General features: G+C 38.1%; 1 protein-coding gene across 1 annotated transcript in view; it reads right to left on the bottom strand.

Moving 5' to 3' along the window:
* Window positions 1-12,386: 12,386 nt before the first annotated feature.
* Window positions 12,387-13,217, bottom strand: part of LOC109926836 (transcription factor SOX-11-like) — a 28,996-nt gene continuing 28,165 nt past the window's right edge. The window contains exon 2 of the mRNA XM_020526684.2: window positions 12,387-13,215. Coding sequence (XP_020382273.2) covers window positions 12,667-13,215 — 549 coding nt within the window. The 3' untranslated portion in view covers window positions 12,387-12,666. The remainder of the gene's footprint in view (window positions 13,216-13,217) is intronic.

Raw genomic sequence — 13,217 nt, 5'->3', positions numbered from 1 at the left:
ATAATGTAATAATTGAACATTTTAAAAATAATGACAAAACTGGGCAAATTCAACATGGACAAAGGGTCTCGACCCGAAACGTCAGTCTTCCTGCTCCTCTGATGCTGCCTGGCCTACTGTGTTCATCCAGCTCTACACCTTGTTATCTCATATTTAACAAACTTGGATTTTTTAAGGATGCTTGTTGAAGCACAGACAAAGGAGAACCAGAGACTGTTGTGTTTTTGGATTTTCAGTAGGTTTCTGATAAGGCATCAAACAAATTAATAAAACTAAAGCATATTGGATAGAGGGGGAAATGTACTAGTATGGATTAAGGATTGGTTGATGGACTGAAAGCAGAGAATAGGAATAAATGAATCATTCTCAGAAATGCAGGTTGTTGCTTTGTAGAGCACTGAAAGGGTTAGTATGCATTACACAATGATTTGGAAGTGGGGGACCTACTGTAATATTTCCACATTTGCTGATGACAGCAAATAAGGTGGGAAGGCAAGTGGTGACGATGATGTAAGGAGGCTTCAAGAGGACTTGGCCAGGGTAAGTGAATGGGCTAGAACATAGCAGATGAAACATAATGAAATTAAGTGTAAAGTTACTCTCTTTGGTAGAAAAACACAAGAGGCAGAATATCTCTTAAATGATGAAAGGTTGGGAAGTGCAGGTGTCCAAATGGATCTGGGTGTCATTGGCCATGAGTCATTAAAAGTTAGCATGCTGGTACAGCAATTAGGAAGGCAAATTGTTTTTTTGGGATACATTTCAAGAGGATTTGAATACGTAAGCTGTCTTGATGCAGTTGTACAGAGCCTTAGTTTGACCTCACCTGGAATATTGTATACAGTTTTGGTCTCCTTAATTAAGGAATGATATATTTGTCATGGAATGAGTTCATTGAAGGTTCCCCAGATTAATCCTGGGGATGGAGGGATTGTTCTATGAGGAGAATTTGACAGGAACAGAAGTAAGGATGTTTTGCTGCAATTATACAGAGCCTTGATGAGATACCGCCTGGAATATTATGTGCAGTTTCATCTCTTTATCTGAGGAAGAATGTTTTTATTGCACAGGCAGTGCAGCAAAGATTTACCAGACTGGTTCCTGAGATGGTTGGATTGATGTACGAGAAGTTGAATCAGTTAGGCTTATATTTGCTGGAGTTCAGAAGAATGAGGATTATCTCATAGAAACTCAGAAAGTTCCAACAGGACCAGGCAGAGTAGATCCCAAGGATGTTTCCAATGGTGAGGAAGTTCAGGACCAGAAATCACAGTCTGAGGGTCTGGGATGAACCATTTTGGACTGAGAGGAGGAGGAATCTCTTCACCCAGAGAATGGTGAACCTGTGGAATTCACTACCACAGGAAGCAATCAAGATCAAAACATTATATGATTTCAAGATGGAGTTGGATATAGCACTTAGGGCTAAAGGAAACATTAATTTATGGGGGAAAAACAGGAACAGGGTATTGATTGGATGATCAGCCATGATCATAACAAATGACTAAGTGGGCTTGGAGGGCCATTTAGCTTACTCCTATTTTCTATGTTTTTAATCTGCATCTATATTCTCTTGAGTAAGAATGAGAGGTGATGTCATTGAAATTTACAAAATACATCCAGAGTGTGACAAGCTAGAGAGAGATTTTCTCAGGATAAGTGGCAGACATTTAAGAATAAGTATTTTCTTCACTTGGAAGTTAGTGAATCTTTGGAATTCTCAACCCCTCAATGCTTTGGAAGCTCAATTATTGAGCATATTCAAAACAGAAATCAATAGGTTTCTGGACAGTAATGTAATATGGAGATAATGTGGGAAAATGACAGAGATGTTCAATGATGGTCAAGAATGGTGAGTCAGTCCTGATGAGCTGAATGGCCTACTCCTCTTCCTCTGAATGAGACAACTTTGAACAAAGGGAATTAGTTGTCAAAATCCACTCAGCACACCAACTGAATCTACGTGAGATAGATAACAATACAAAGTTAGTTTGTGTATTTTCTCCATCAATGAAGGTGCAATGCTTTAGGTGGCACCATTTTTGTCAAGAATATTTTAAGTACATTTGTCAACACAAACATTGGGCAGAATTTAACACAGACAGTGGGATCCTGACTGCTGGCTGGAAAGGCCCATGTTGCCTCTTCTCAGGAAGACCCATCGCATTAAGTGCCAGTCAAATGGACCTTCTCAGATATGAATAGTCATTGATTGACCATTTATCGTCTTCAATTGATTGCAGGGTAAAATGCCTTTCTGCCACAGACTTAATCAGGCAGCAGGGATCCCACCAACTACACCCCTCCCTGATTAGATGTTAGCCTACCCCTCACTCACCAGCGGGCAAGGTATTAACCCTTTGTATCAGTTTTCCAGACTGTATTAACGACGTGTATGTAGCTTTCTCCCAGTGAACTGCATTTTGCGGTTTTAAGTTTTTGGACTGAGGAACAATTCTCATTGAAGCTAGATGCTTTTTACCCCTTTCTTGGAAATAGCTTGAGCATATATTTTATATCTATAATGCATACATATATAAAAATATGGCTCATTTACTTTTCAAAGGACTCAGCAATTTTTTTTAGTATTTTATTAAAGATATTCAAAGTCAAACAAAAGGCTTAAAATTCAATAACAGTTCAATCGTATATCTGCTACAAATTTTTTAAAAATCTATTATGGCACAAAATAAATTATGAACACATCAATATAACTCAGTACACCAACACTTTCCCTCTAAACATACAAGGACGTCTACACTGTACACATAAAAATCTTTTATACAAACATTTCAATGTCAGGCAGATCCATCTGTGTCATTCTGAAGTATTAACTCCTATTCCCTAAAATCAAAACTATATCAGAAAGGATCTTAAAAATGTAATTAGCAGTTGAGAATGATGCACCATTGCAGAATACTATTCCAGTTGTATTACATTGATGTATTGGGATGGAACCATTTTCAAATCATAGATAAAACATGGCTTACGTCATCTTGCCACTAAGTGCCTGTATGTTATATGGAGAATTTCTGGATATTGTTTTATTAAATTTTAGTGATTAAAAGAAACTTGCTCATGGGGGAGCATAAGATCCAGGCCGTGGCTGTTAATAAAAAGCAGATATATAAATGCCATGTTTTAATTGGAAACTATGCGAGTATTTGAGAGTTTTGCCTACCTTTCTTCCCATGATGACTTATACTATCACTATTTATGGGCATGGTCTAACAGTGTGGAATAGGAAAATATCCTATGGCCTGACAATTTAAACTTATACCATGGACCTGCGTACTATGGAGCAATCTATTAGAATGCTAGAACTAATTTGTGGCTTGTATCCTAAAGTGGTAAACACAAATGTTTCCAATATTAGCAGAGGAACATTTAATATTTCTGCAGTGTATTGATTTGTCCATTATTCCAATGGAAGCTAATGGCTTTTTTAAAAAAATAGCAAAGAATTTCACATGATTGTGTTAAGAATTCACTGGCTAATCTCTCATCCACTGACAGGTCTATAACTTTTATCTTTTGACCTTCCAATAAGTGACTTAGCAGTTTTGACTTTATTTATAATTTAGTTAAAAAAATTGTTTCCACTGTTTAATTTTAGCCTCACTTCTCAATGCCTTCTTTGTCTTACACCACTTAGTTCACTTGATGAGGCTGTGATGTTTGAAAATTGATCTGCTTACAAAAAGAAGGATGAAGGAACTAAATGATAATGACCAATAGCAGTTTTCTTTTAGTTATTGTTCAATATTCTATCTATATAAACTACTTTAGATAGTTTGTAAAATTAATGCTCTGCTCTGTAAGGATATGGCTTAGAAAATACAGCCAATAGGACAGGATAAAAAAAATTCAATGATCTAGAATAAATTAAAAGCATGATCTTTGACAATTCAGCAAAATTTTCCATCGACCAATTTATCTGATCAGTCATGGTTCCCCACCCCCAGTTTTAGATGGCAAAGAAAAACAGCCTGTATTCCCAATGAACTAACTCCTAACCAAGGACAAGTGAGGGTTTGATACCCCGAAATATGAATAAACTACCATCCTTCACCTCCAACACTCAGCCACAAAAGATGGCCATCTCCACAATTAGCCATCACAAAGCAATACACTGAGAACACTGGTGCACATGGAGCTGTACCTCAGCATGAAACCCATGCCCTCAGGAGAGGAGGAGATAACATTTATAAGTCAGAATCTTAAAAAAACAACTTTTGCAGTAAACAAGGAGCTGGGACTTCCAGATCTTTACACAAAGTTTTTATTTCACTTGTTTCTCAAGTGTTCAGAAAAAACTGTATAATGACTATATTGCTCAGAAATTTTAAAGTGATTTGTTATCATTAGAAGTCTCAATAATTTTCCTAATTTAGATGAATCATTTAGTTCCTTGGCTGGTTAAAAATTTAGACACTTGGTCAAAATTTGAGCATCAGGATTTTCTTTTTGCTTTTTCTTTCTCCAGTGGAAAAAGACTTCCAGTTGTCTCACTTCACTTCGGTTACACCTTCTGTTCACTAACTATCCAGGAGCATTGAATAAATTCATGGAGAAGTTAATCCATTAGCATTGACTACCTAAAGGACGGCATACGATGCAGAATTACCAAACAGGGACAGAAAACGAGGAGGAAGAATATTTCTAACATTTTCAATGGAAATAATTCTTTTGACAGTGTTAATAAATCATCACTTCATTTGCATGCTCACAATCTGTTGTGAAGGATTCAGTCAAGCTGCATGTCACACTTTTCACTTACAGTTCACTGAGCATCTTAAAATGGTTGGGATTTAACAGAATATGTCAAAATGGCTGGGATGCTGGCCCATCTAGTATCTGTACTGCTTGTCAAAAATGCCTACCACAATACATCCTGACTAGGCAGACCTTACTGTAAAAATGCACTGATTGTGTTCACTGTCTAACAATTTTGCAGGACAATTATTGTGATTTGTCTTGATGGTAAGCAAAGTGTTAGATGTTGTAATACTGTGTCAGATCACCATTCATTCTGTATTTAATCTCTCATATTTTAAGGGTTTCGTCAGACCCATCTTCCAACCATCATGGTCTGTAACCATCATAATAAAGACAAAATAAATTTTTCAAAGTTATTATGGGTTTACACATCCCAATATATCATGATACCAATGACATCCAAAATATTGACATCATCGCAACATTAAAAATTGTGACAAATCAATGCAGCAAAATAAAGGAAAGTCTTTTTAATATTTCAAATGCCCAAGATAGCTACAAATATCTAGCAGCTAAATACATCATCATATTAGCCACCACATCCATTGTACAATTTGGATGTAAAATTATCTGAGCTATTTCTGATGGCTTAATGGGCACTTGCCCCTTTGAAGTTGCCATCCATTTCTTGGGCAAAGAACATTTCCCCTTTGCCTAGAATTCCCTAAACGAGAAAACGCAAGGAATTAGAAATTTAGTAATGTTCAAAATGACTATAATAATCAGTTACACACCACAATGTATTAAATACAGATTTTCTTTTATAATGATTGCATCCTTATTTTGACAAGTAGATCAGGAATGTTACATTCTCAGTATAAGACAGAGGAACGGAGCAAAACTCCAATAGTTTTTCTATGTACTGCTACACATTACTGTAGAAAATTATTAATGAAAATAGAAAGTCTAGAAAACAGTCTGAGGTCTGTTGTGTTTAAATTCTGAGCTGAGAAGAGGTTTAACAGTCTATTGCAGGGTTTGAATTTAACAGTAAGCAACCCATAAATGCACACAAATAAAGCTTATTGACAAAAATAGGAGGCTTGTGTCTTCTAGGTAAGTATCTATAGTGAGGCAATCTGTGACGACAGATATCTACTGAAAATATTTTGCATGTCTTATTGCCATGTTGGAACGTGCCCTGATTATTTTGGTTTATCTTAAAATGTGTCACCTGCTTTAGGATCATGATGGACCCTGTAAACATATATAAATCTTGTCGTCAACATTATGGATAATGAAAGCCAAGAGTTGGAAGCCTCCTTCTTTTGCCAGTAAGGCACATTAACTACAAGTGCCAGCCACAAAAAGGCTGGGTGTTTTACTGGTTGAACTTTATGGGATTGGTGCTGCTTCATGAGACAAAGAAGCAGCTAAATTAACCTGTCTGTTCAGGTCACCTTGCTCAAGTTACTACCTGTCTTATGCAGCCTCATGTCAAAATTGCCCTTCACTTGGATTAGGCACCCCAGTACAAATATGGCCAAAGTCACTACATCAAACATTATTCTTTCAACATTGGTAAAAATAACTTGAACCTTCAAACAGCCATTATGCGCAAAATCGCAGTGGCCTTGATACCAGGATGTAGAACAATGCCACTGGTAAACTGGAGCAATTTGCGGAAACTACACTGTTACCGAGACATTACCTACTGAGTCAATTCACAGTATTGCAAATACTATTGTCAATATAGCTGTGAGTGAAAATGATTAATTTTATAAGTCACTTGGGCCTTTCCATCATGTCATCTGTATCTGGACATTTTCCTCATTCGTGGTAAATGGGTAGAATATCTTTGCCACGGCCCTTCATTAATACCCCTGGCTCATCTACTTGTATATTTATCAGAAGAGGCAACGTGACAAAGGTTCCTGCTGCTTTATACAACACATTTAGTATTATTTGAAACACTGATCGACAGCAAATTTATCATGATTTCAAAATGTAAGTAAATTTGAATAAGTTTAGATTGGAAATTATCCTATTAAAATATCAGCACAATATTCATTTACCATATGGCCAACTTCAGAGAAATATTTTACTGACCCAAACAGCTGGCTCAAAGAACCAACCATTTCATATTAATGCCCATTCCAATTTCTGATTTGAGGTAGTATTTTATAAAGGAGCATCGGTGCTTGACACAATAGCTGTCAAGATACTTTACCAGAGCTGAAAACAAAGGGAACCAATCCAGGGAGGCTGTAAGATCAGATAGAGATGAACAGTCCTGGAATTTAGGCAATGGTTCTAATCAGGACTCTGGTGGTGGAGCAGAATGCCCCTAGTTCTGGGCCAAAAGATCAGGGTTCAAGTTCCACCTGCTGCAGAGGTGCGTCATTAACCTGCCTGTCTGAACAGGTGGATTAAAAAAATCTATAACATGATTCTAGGAAGGTGGCAATGGCCCTTCACCAAAGTCCTAACTGGGTCAAGAGATTGTATTCCATTATATGTTTGCAATGTTGAGTCTGTTACAGATAACAATCAACTGAGAAATTTCTCTCTTGTCACAGGCACAGTGAAATAGGATGAGACAGGTTACCTGTGTTATTGAAAATTCTAATCCAATTACATCATTTTCTAAATTTGTCGAGTCTAATTGAATGAATAAACTCATTCTGTCTGTATTATTGCCAAACGCAATGCGGTATGAGCAACAATAAGCTTTGACACACCAGTATTCGTCAATAGGAAGATCATACCTGACTACTGATATTGAAATGGTATTTTTGGATTCAAGACCCTTACCTTCGGTAATATCAGTGATATTACCTATTTGGTCCAGTCTCCATGGTGACTGATTGACAGTTTCATTGAATTTAGTTTACATTTGCTCACACAATACAGTTTGGCATAAATTTGCGCTAGTTAAAACAGGCAGCTAAATTTGAACCCTGTGATGGCAGACAGAAAAAAAATGGCATTGTACTGGCACTCAGGTTTTTAATAAATACAGAATAATAAAGCCTTTTGGTGACTTTCTTTTGCAAAACCCACTAAATCCATGCACATTCCTTACAATTTTAGGCATTTGGGGTGACATAGGCTTCCTTAAGACCAAAAACTGGCCATCAGTGGTGATAGAACCAGTACTGCAGCATTAAAACATCCTTCAGCTACTAAACAGAAAATGAGGTTTTTATTTTGTGTGATGTGCCTACACATGTAAAGAATCATTGTGTTCTCAGTGCCTGTTATGGGCAAGAACATCTTGTCAAAAACATATTCTTCACAGTTTCAGCCTAATGTCTCTAGTACAGGAAGAGCTAGCAACAGAATGCCTCTGTCTACAATTATGTCACTGTGTCAGAAAAAGAAGCCAACATAGTTGCACCATAGCATTCAAGAGTCCATGGGGATCATTGGCAATGTCTGCCATCGCAGATATCACACACAGTCTCATTTTAAAAGTTTCTAAGTGTAACAAATGTAAATATTTTGCAATACAACCCACATGGAGCAATCATACCAAAGAATAAGCCACAACTAAAACTTGAACTTCTATTATTTTCCAAAGATATATGTTAATCATGACAGCATTTCTAGTATTTTTCGTGGCATTTCACTTATATTTTACCACGTTTTTGTACAGTTCACTTCTTTCAATAGCATCTATTTCAACTGGTCTACACATGAGCTTTATAATTAGAAGTTATTTTAAATGGGATACAATATTCCCATTTGCTAAGCTAAGAGACTGTTCATAAACCTACCTTCTATTCAGGGGTAATTTGAGGCAAATCTGGATCACATCTGGTGTTTATAAATCTTGAATTTTCAGCACAGAAAGAGGCCATTTAGGTTTGGTAGTTCTTTGAAAGTAAGTGGGGTGGGGGCCAATCTTTTAGCAATAGTGTAAATGAGATGATATCAGTTAGCCACTGATCAGTTAGTTTCAGCTAGAATCAGGAGTTGTTCGTAACAGCAACAATCCCATATCCCCTCTTTTATAACAATTACCGAAAGTTAAAATTACCACCTATCCTTCAGAATAAAAATATTAGGATTCATCACATATTCTAAATCTTTTTTGATTTGTGAAACAAAGTTCTGTGTCTGTCAATTGTGAAGCCATTTGGGATCTATTTTAAAATATACCCCTTTTCTGTGTTTTAATTCTTACAGAGATGCTCTGGCAGCTAATACAAAATCTTCCAAAATCAACTAAGTATCTAAATTGTGTACAATGACACTGAATTAATTTTATTCATCAAATGTAAAAAGGAAAGTTTAATATAGGCAAGGTCATTGCATTTGTGCAAGTCACGTGCCCAAGGTTTGTAGTATCTATTACATAGGTAATATTTTTATTTCTCCACTGAACATTCTAACAACTAAAAGCTGGTGTAACTTTCACACAAACTGACATGTTGCAGAAATGTTATACTTGGAGAATGTCTGAGTGCAGAATCTGAACAGACAGACTTTTGAAGTAGCAATCACAACAAACAAAGTCATCGTGGAAGACTTCTGCCGCATCGACAATGCATTTACCTAATGCAAAAGGTTTTAGGTATTAGAAATAAATTCCACGACTTGTGGGAGAAAAAGAGGGAGGAAGTTTTGAAATAATGCCATTTGTTGCAACAGTCTAAAACAGGCTCTTTCTTACACAGAGGCTTTGCCTAAACCTAGCACCACTTAATTTAGCCAACTCTTCTATCAGAATTGAGAGGCAACCTTATTATTTTCCCTACTTGGGATAGCAGCCTATATCTTTTGCGGTAGGGAGCCCCAAGACTGACCTTTTGATCCTCTGGGCTATATAGTTCCCCTGAACCTTTGAATAATTTTGGCCATGGAGCACATGTAGGCTAGTTAAAAAGGTACTAGTTTTAATCTATCACAAATTTCTTTTTTTTTTAAAATAAGTCTAAACAGTCAATCTATAATGTATAAATATACCTACATACACTGGTACACATGTACATGTGTGACCATATTTTTATACATACTTATACACATGCATGCAGTTAAAACAAGCACACCCTGCAAAAATAAATTAAAATCCACACAGAACCAACTAATTAACTAAAAAATGCTGGTATCAGAAATTTTTGGATTAAAAATAAAATCACATCAGAAAATTCACAATATAAAGGCTTTTTTTTCCTGAAATTAATGAGCATGGTCCCATTTTAGGCCAGTTGTTTGAGGAATGATGCGCTGGTCTTTGGATAGAGTTCTAACCGATTAAGATAAAATGCAGTTCAATGCAACCTTTTGACTCACACATGCTGGTACAATGTGACACTGCTACATGGAGACCACTGGATGGATGGCCATTTTACATAGAATCAGAATAATGTTGCAATAATTCTCGACTTTTCACCCTTTGAGTAGTTAATTATTTGTTATAATTTGAAGAAAGAATTTAATTTCATAATGGGTGAAAAGTCGGGAATTATTGCAATGGTACTACACTTCAATGTTGATATTGCTTCCTTGAGGCTTGGTGCTTTTTATCATATTGCCCTATGAGCAGTAACCTTCAAAATACAAAGACAAACTTGCAAATGTTGCATTGGAACAATTGAATTTTTCAGTTGTCAAAAAAGGTCAGTTTGCTAAAACAGTTAACCAAATGACAATCTGTTGATTTTTTTTACACAAGACAGGATATTTTTCGGATCTACTACTACAGATTCTTTTTTCTTTAAGAATGGAAAATGATCTTCCATTGGGGCATTTGACTCCGGATTTAGTGGCTGCTGGTACTGTTTTTTTATGTCGTTTGCATGGAGGCTGACATTGTACCAGACTGTGGCAAAAGGTCCAATTTACAGTATCATGGCACTCAGCTTCCCACTGCCATTCATTTCCTTGTCGGAAGAAAACCCTATGATACAATGCGTACTGAGCATGCACAACAAATGAATGAAATGGCACCAAGGTTAACAGATCCATGTTGCAGCATTGCTAAGCTGGCAAACAGCAGAAACAATATTCCTTTTATAATGGACCAAGTCTTAAAATGCTTAGAAAACAATTCAAAGCTTTTTATTTCAGTATTTCACGTCAATTTGAAGCAGTTTACAACTAATTCAAGATTAAGAATCATTTGTTTTTTTTAATTCTGAATTGATGTACAGGGCTCTAATTGATTCTCATGGCAAGCTAGCAAATACACGTGTACGTTTTTTTTTCAGTTTGATATTAAAATCGACCTCACACAGGCCACTGAAAAGGGAATATTTTTTGCTGCTTTCATGGTTCATTCGATTGTGCTGTATCGATTTTATACGAAAGAAAAATTGCCCCTCCCTTTCTGATCGACGGTTGTACAGAAAGAAAACTTCAGCACAATGCTTACAAAGAAATGATTTAACGTGTGCAGTATGTTGGGTAATGAGCATTTTCAGTACCACAAAAACTGTACTGGATTTTAGACTGTGCATAATGTAGGAAATTAGACTTCCTTTCGTAAGACCTCTCTGTAAACCTTTAATTTAGAATCCAAGACAAATGCCTGACGGCCGACAGAGGAGTCAGACGCGACAAGATCCTGAGGGAATGCTATAGCGTTCGGCAGCGATGCCTCGAAAGCACACCGAACCTTAAAAATCTCAGAGAAACCCCGAAGGTAGCACCCCTTATTCTCTGAATTCTATAGTCCTGAGCGGTAAAAAGCTGAGACTAATCATAGGGTTTCAAATTCACAGTAGTTTTGTACAAATGATCTAAAGCCCATTGAGACGAGCTGCCGACTACAGTACATATGATCCCTAATGTTCGTCTTTAAACGAATACAGAAAGCTATGTTGTGTACCGTTCAGCTCCCTGACAATCACAATCTGCTCTACCAAAGAATACCACTAAGATTTACTGAGGTACTGAAACACCACAACATATTAATTTCTTCAGAATCGTCCCTGTCATAATAGATACACTGTAATAAATTGGCACAATAAAACTCTATTTCTTCCTCAACTTCACCTACGTTTTCACTAAAAGTTCCACATTAATTGTATCCATATTGTAATCTCCTTACTAACCCAGCCTCCTCCTTGTAAATCCGCAAACCGTTTAGACACATTTTAAAACGAACCCTTTCTGCTTGTATCAGTGAAGGTAGCAAATCCTGCACATTTTTCATTTTGTAACCAGCTCGCCTCAATACATAAGAAAAAAAATCAGTTTATAATCAATACTTTATTAGTTTCTTTCTAAAACAGGCTAACGGCAAGGCCAATACTATAAACCCCCTCAACTCCCCCCTTCCCCACTGTAAATTCACATCTGATCTGGATTGAGGGCGCTCCGAAATGAACCTACAATTGTAGCGGAAACGGGCTAAAAATCACCAACATGACACTAACTCGTAAAACTAGAACCACAATGAAAGGATGATCGCTCTTTTCCATAATCACTTCACAAACCACATGATACTACTGCTGTAACCTTGTTACCCTACACATATTTTTTCCAGTTCAGCGTGGAACAAACATTTCTGGGTCATCTTCACTTCTTTCCCTTTAAGAACTTTTTATTTCTGTTTCCCTCCACTCCCTCCCTCCCCACCCCGCATTAGACGGATTTATTTATCCCTACCCCTTTCAGAATCCAAATTGGGATTTTACCTCCCATCCCCTTCCCCATCACATTCAATCATATGCGTCTCCCTTTTTTTAGTCAATCTCTAAAATTAAGAAATTCTTTACTACCATAACTAATTGTGCTCTTTATCATTCGGCGGACAGCCACTTTCTCTAAAGCACCCTGAAAAGATGGGACTCCACTTGCCGGAGGAAGGGTTGATTAGAAAAAGGGGGAGGGAGCCCCCTCAAGCTAAGATTTGCATCCAATATATTCGAGTGAGTCGGTCCTTTGTAAATCTCCAGTATCCCTCAGCGCTGGGAGACGCCGTGCCTTCTGCCCTTCTTAATATGAAATGTTGGACTCAATCTCCAGCCAGTCTCCTGAGATCATTTTCCGCACCTCCGGGGTCCCGTAATCGGGGAACTCGAAGTGAGAGACGGGGCTGCAGCCGCTGGTCAGCGGTTCCATGTCCTTGTCCAGCGCCAAGCCGCCGCCTCCAGCTCCGGTCGCACTCACCTCCAACAGCTCGGCGCCCGCCGCAACATTCAAACTCAAGTCGAAGAGTAGGAGCTCGTGGTCGGACTCCTCCGGGGGTCTCCCCGGGGCCGAGCGGCTGGACAGCGAGACGGCCGCCGTCAGCTGAGCTGCCCGCTTCGGGTCGGGGGAAGGCAGCCTGGTGTCCCTGCCGTAACAAGCTGAGAGCTCAGCCCCTGAGCCCTCACTCTCCTGGCAATCCGCATCCAGCTCCGGCTCCGATTCCGACTGAGAGTCCGCCGCAGCCGCCGCCGCCACCGCCGCCGCTCGCACCATCTTCGCTTTCTTCGCTTTGGACCTTTCCAGGTGCAACTTGCCCTTCTGGGGGCGGCTGTGTTTCTTGAAGGACTTGGTCTCCT

The sequence above is a fragment of the Rhincodon typus genome, chromosome 27, assembly GCF_021869965.1.
Source record: "Rhincodon typus isolate 14 chromosome 27, sRhiTyp1.1, whole genome shotgun sequence".
In the NCBI taxonomy this organism is placed as follows: Eukaryota; Metazoa; Chordata; class Chondrichthyes; order Orectolobiformes; family Rhincodontidae; genus Rhincodon; species Rhincodon typus.
The sequence above is the reverse complement of the archived record's forward strand: the minus strand, read 5'-3'. Positions and strand labels throughout refer to the sequence as shown.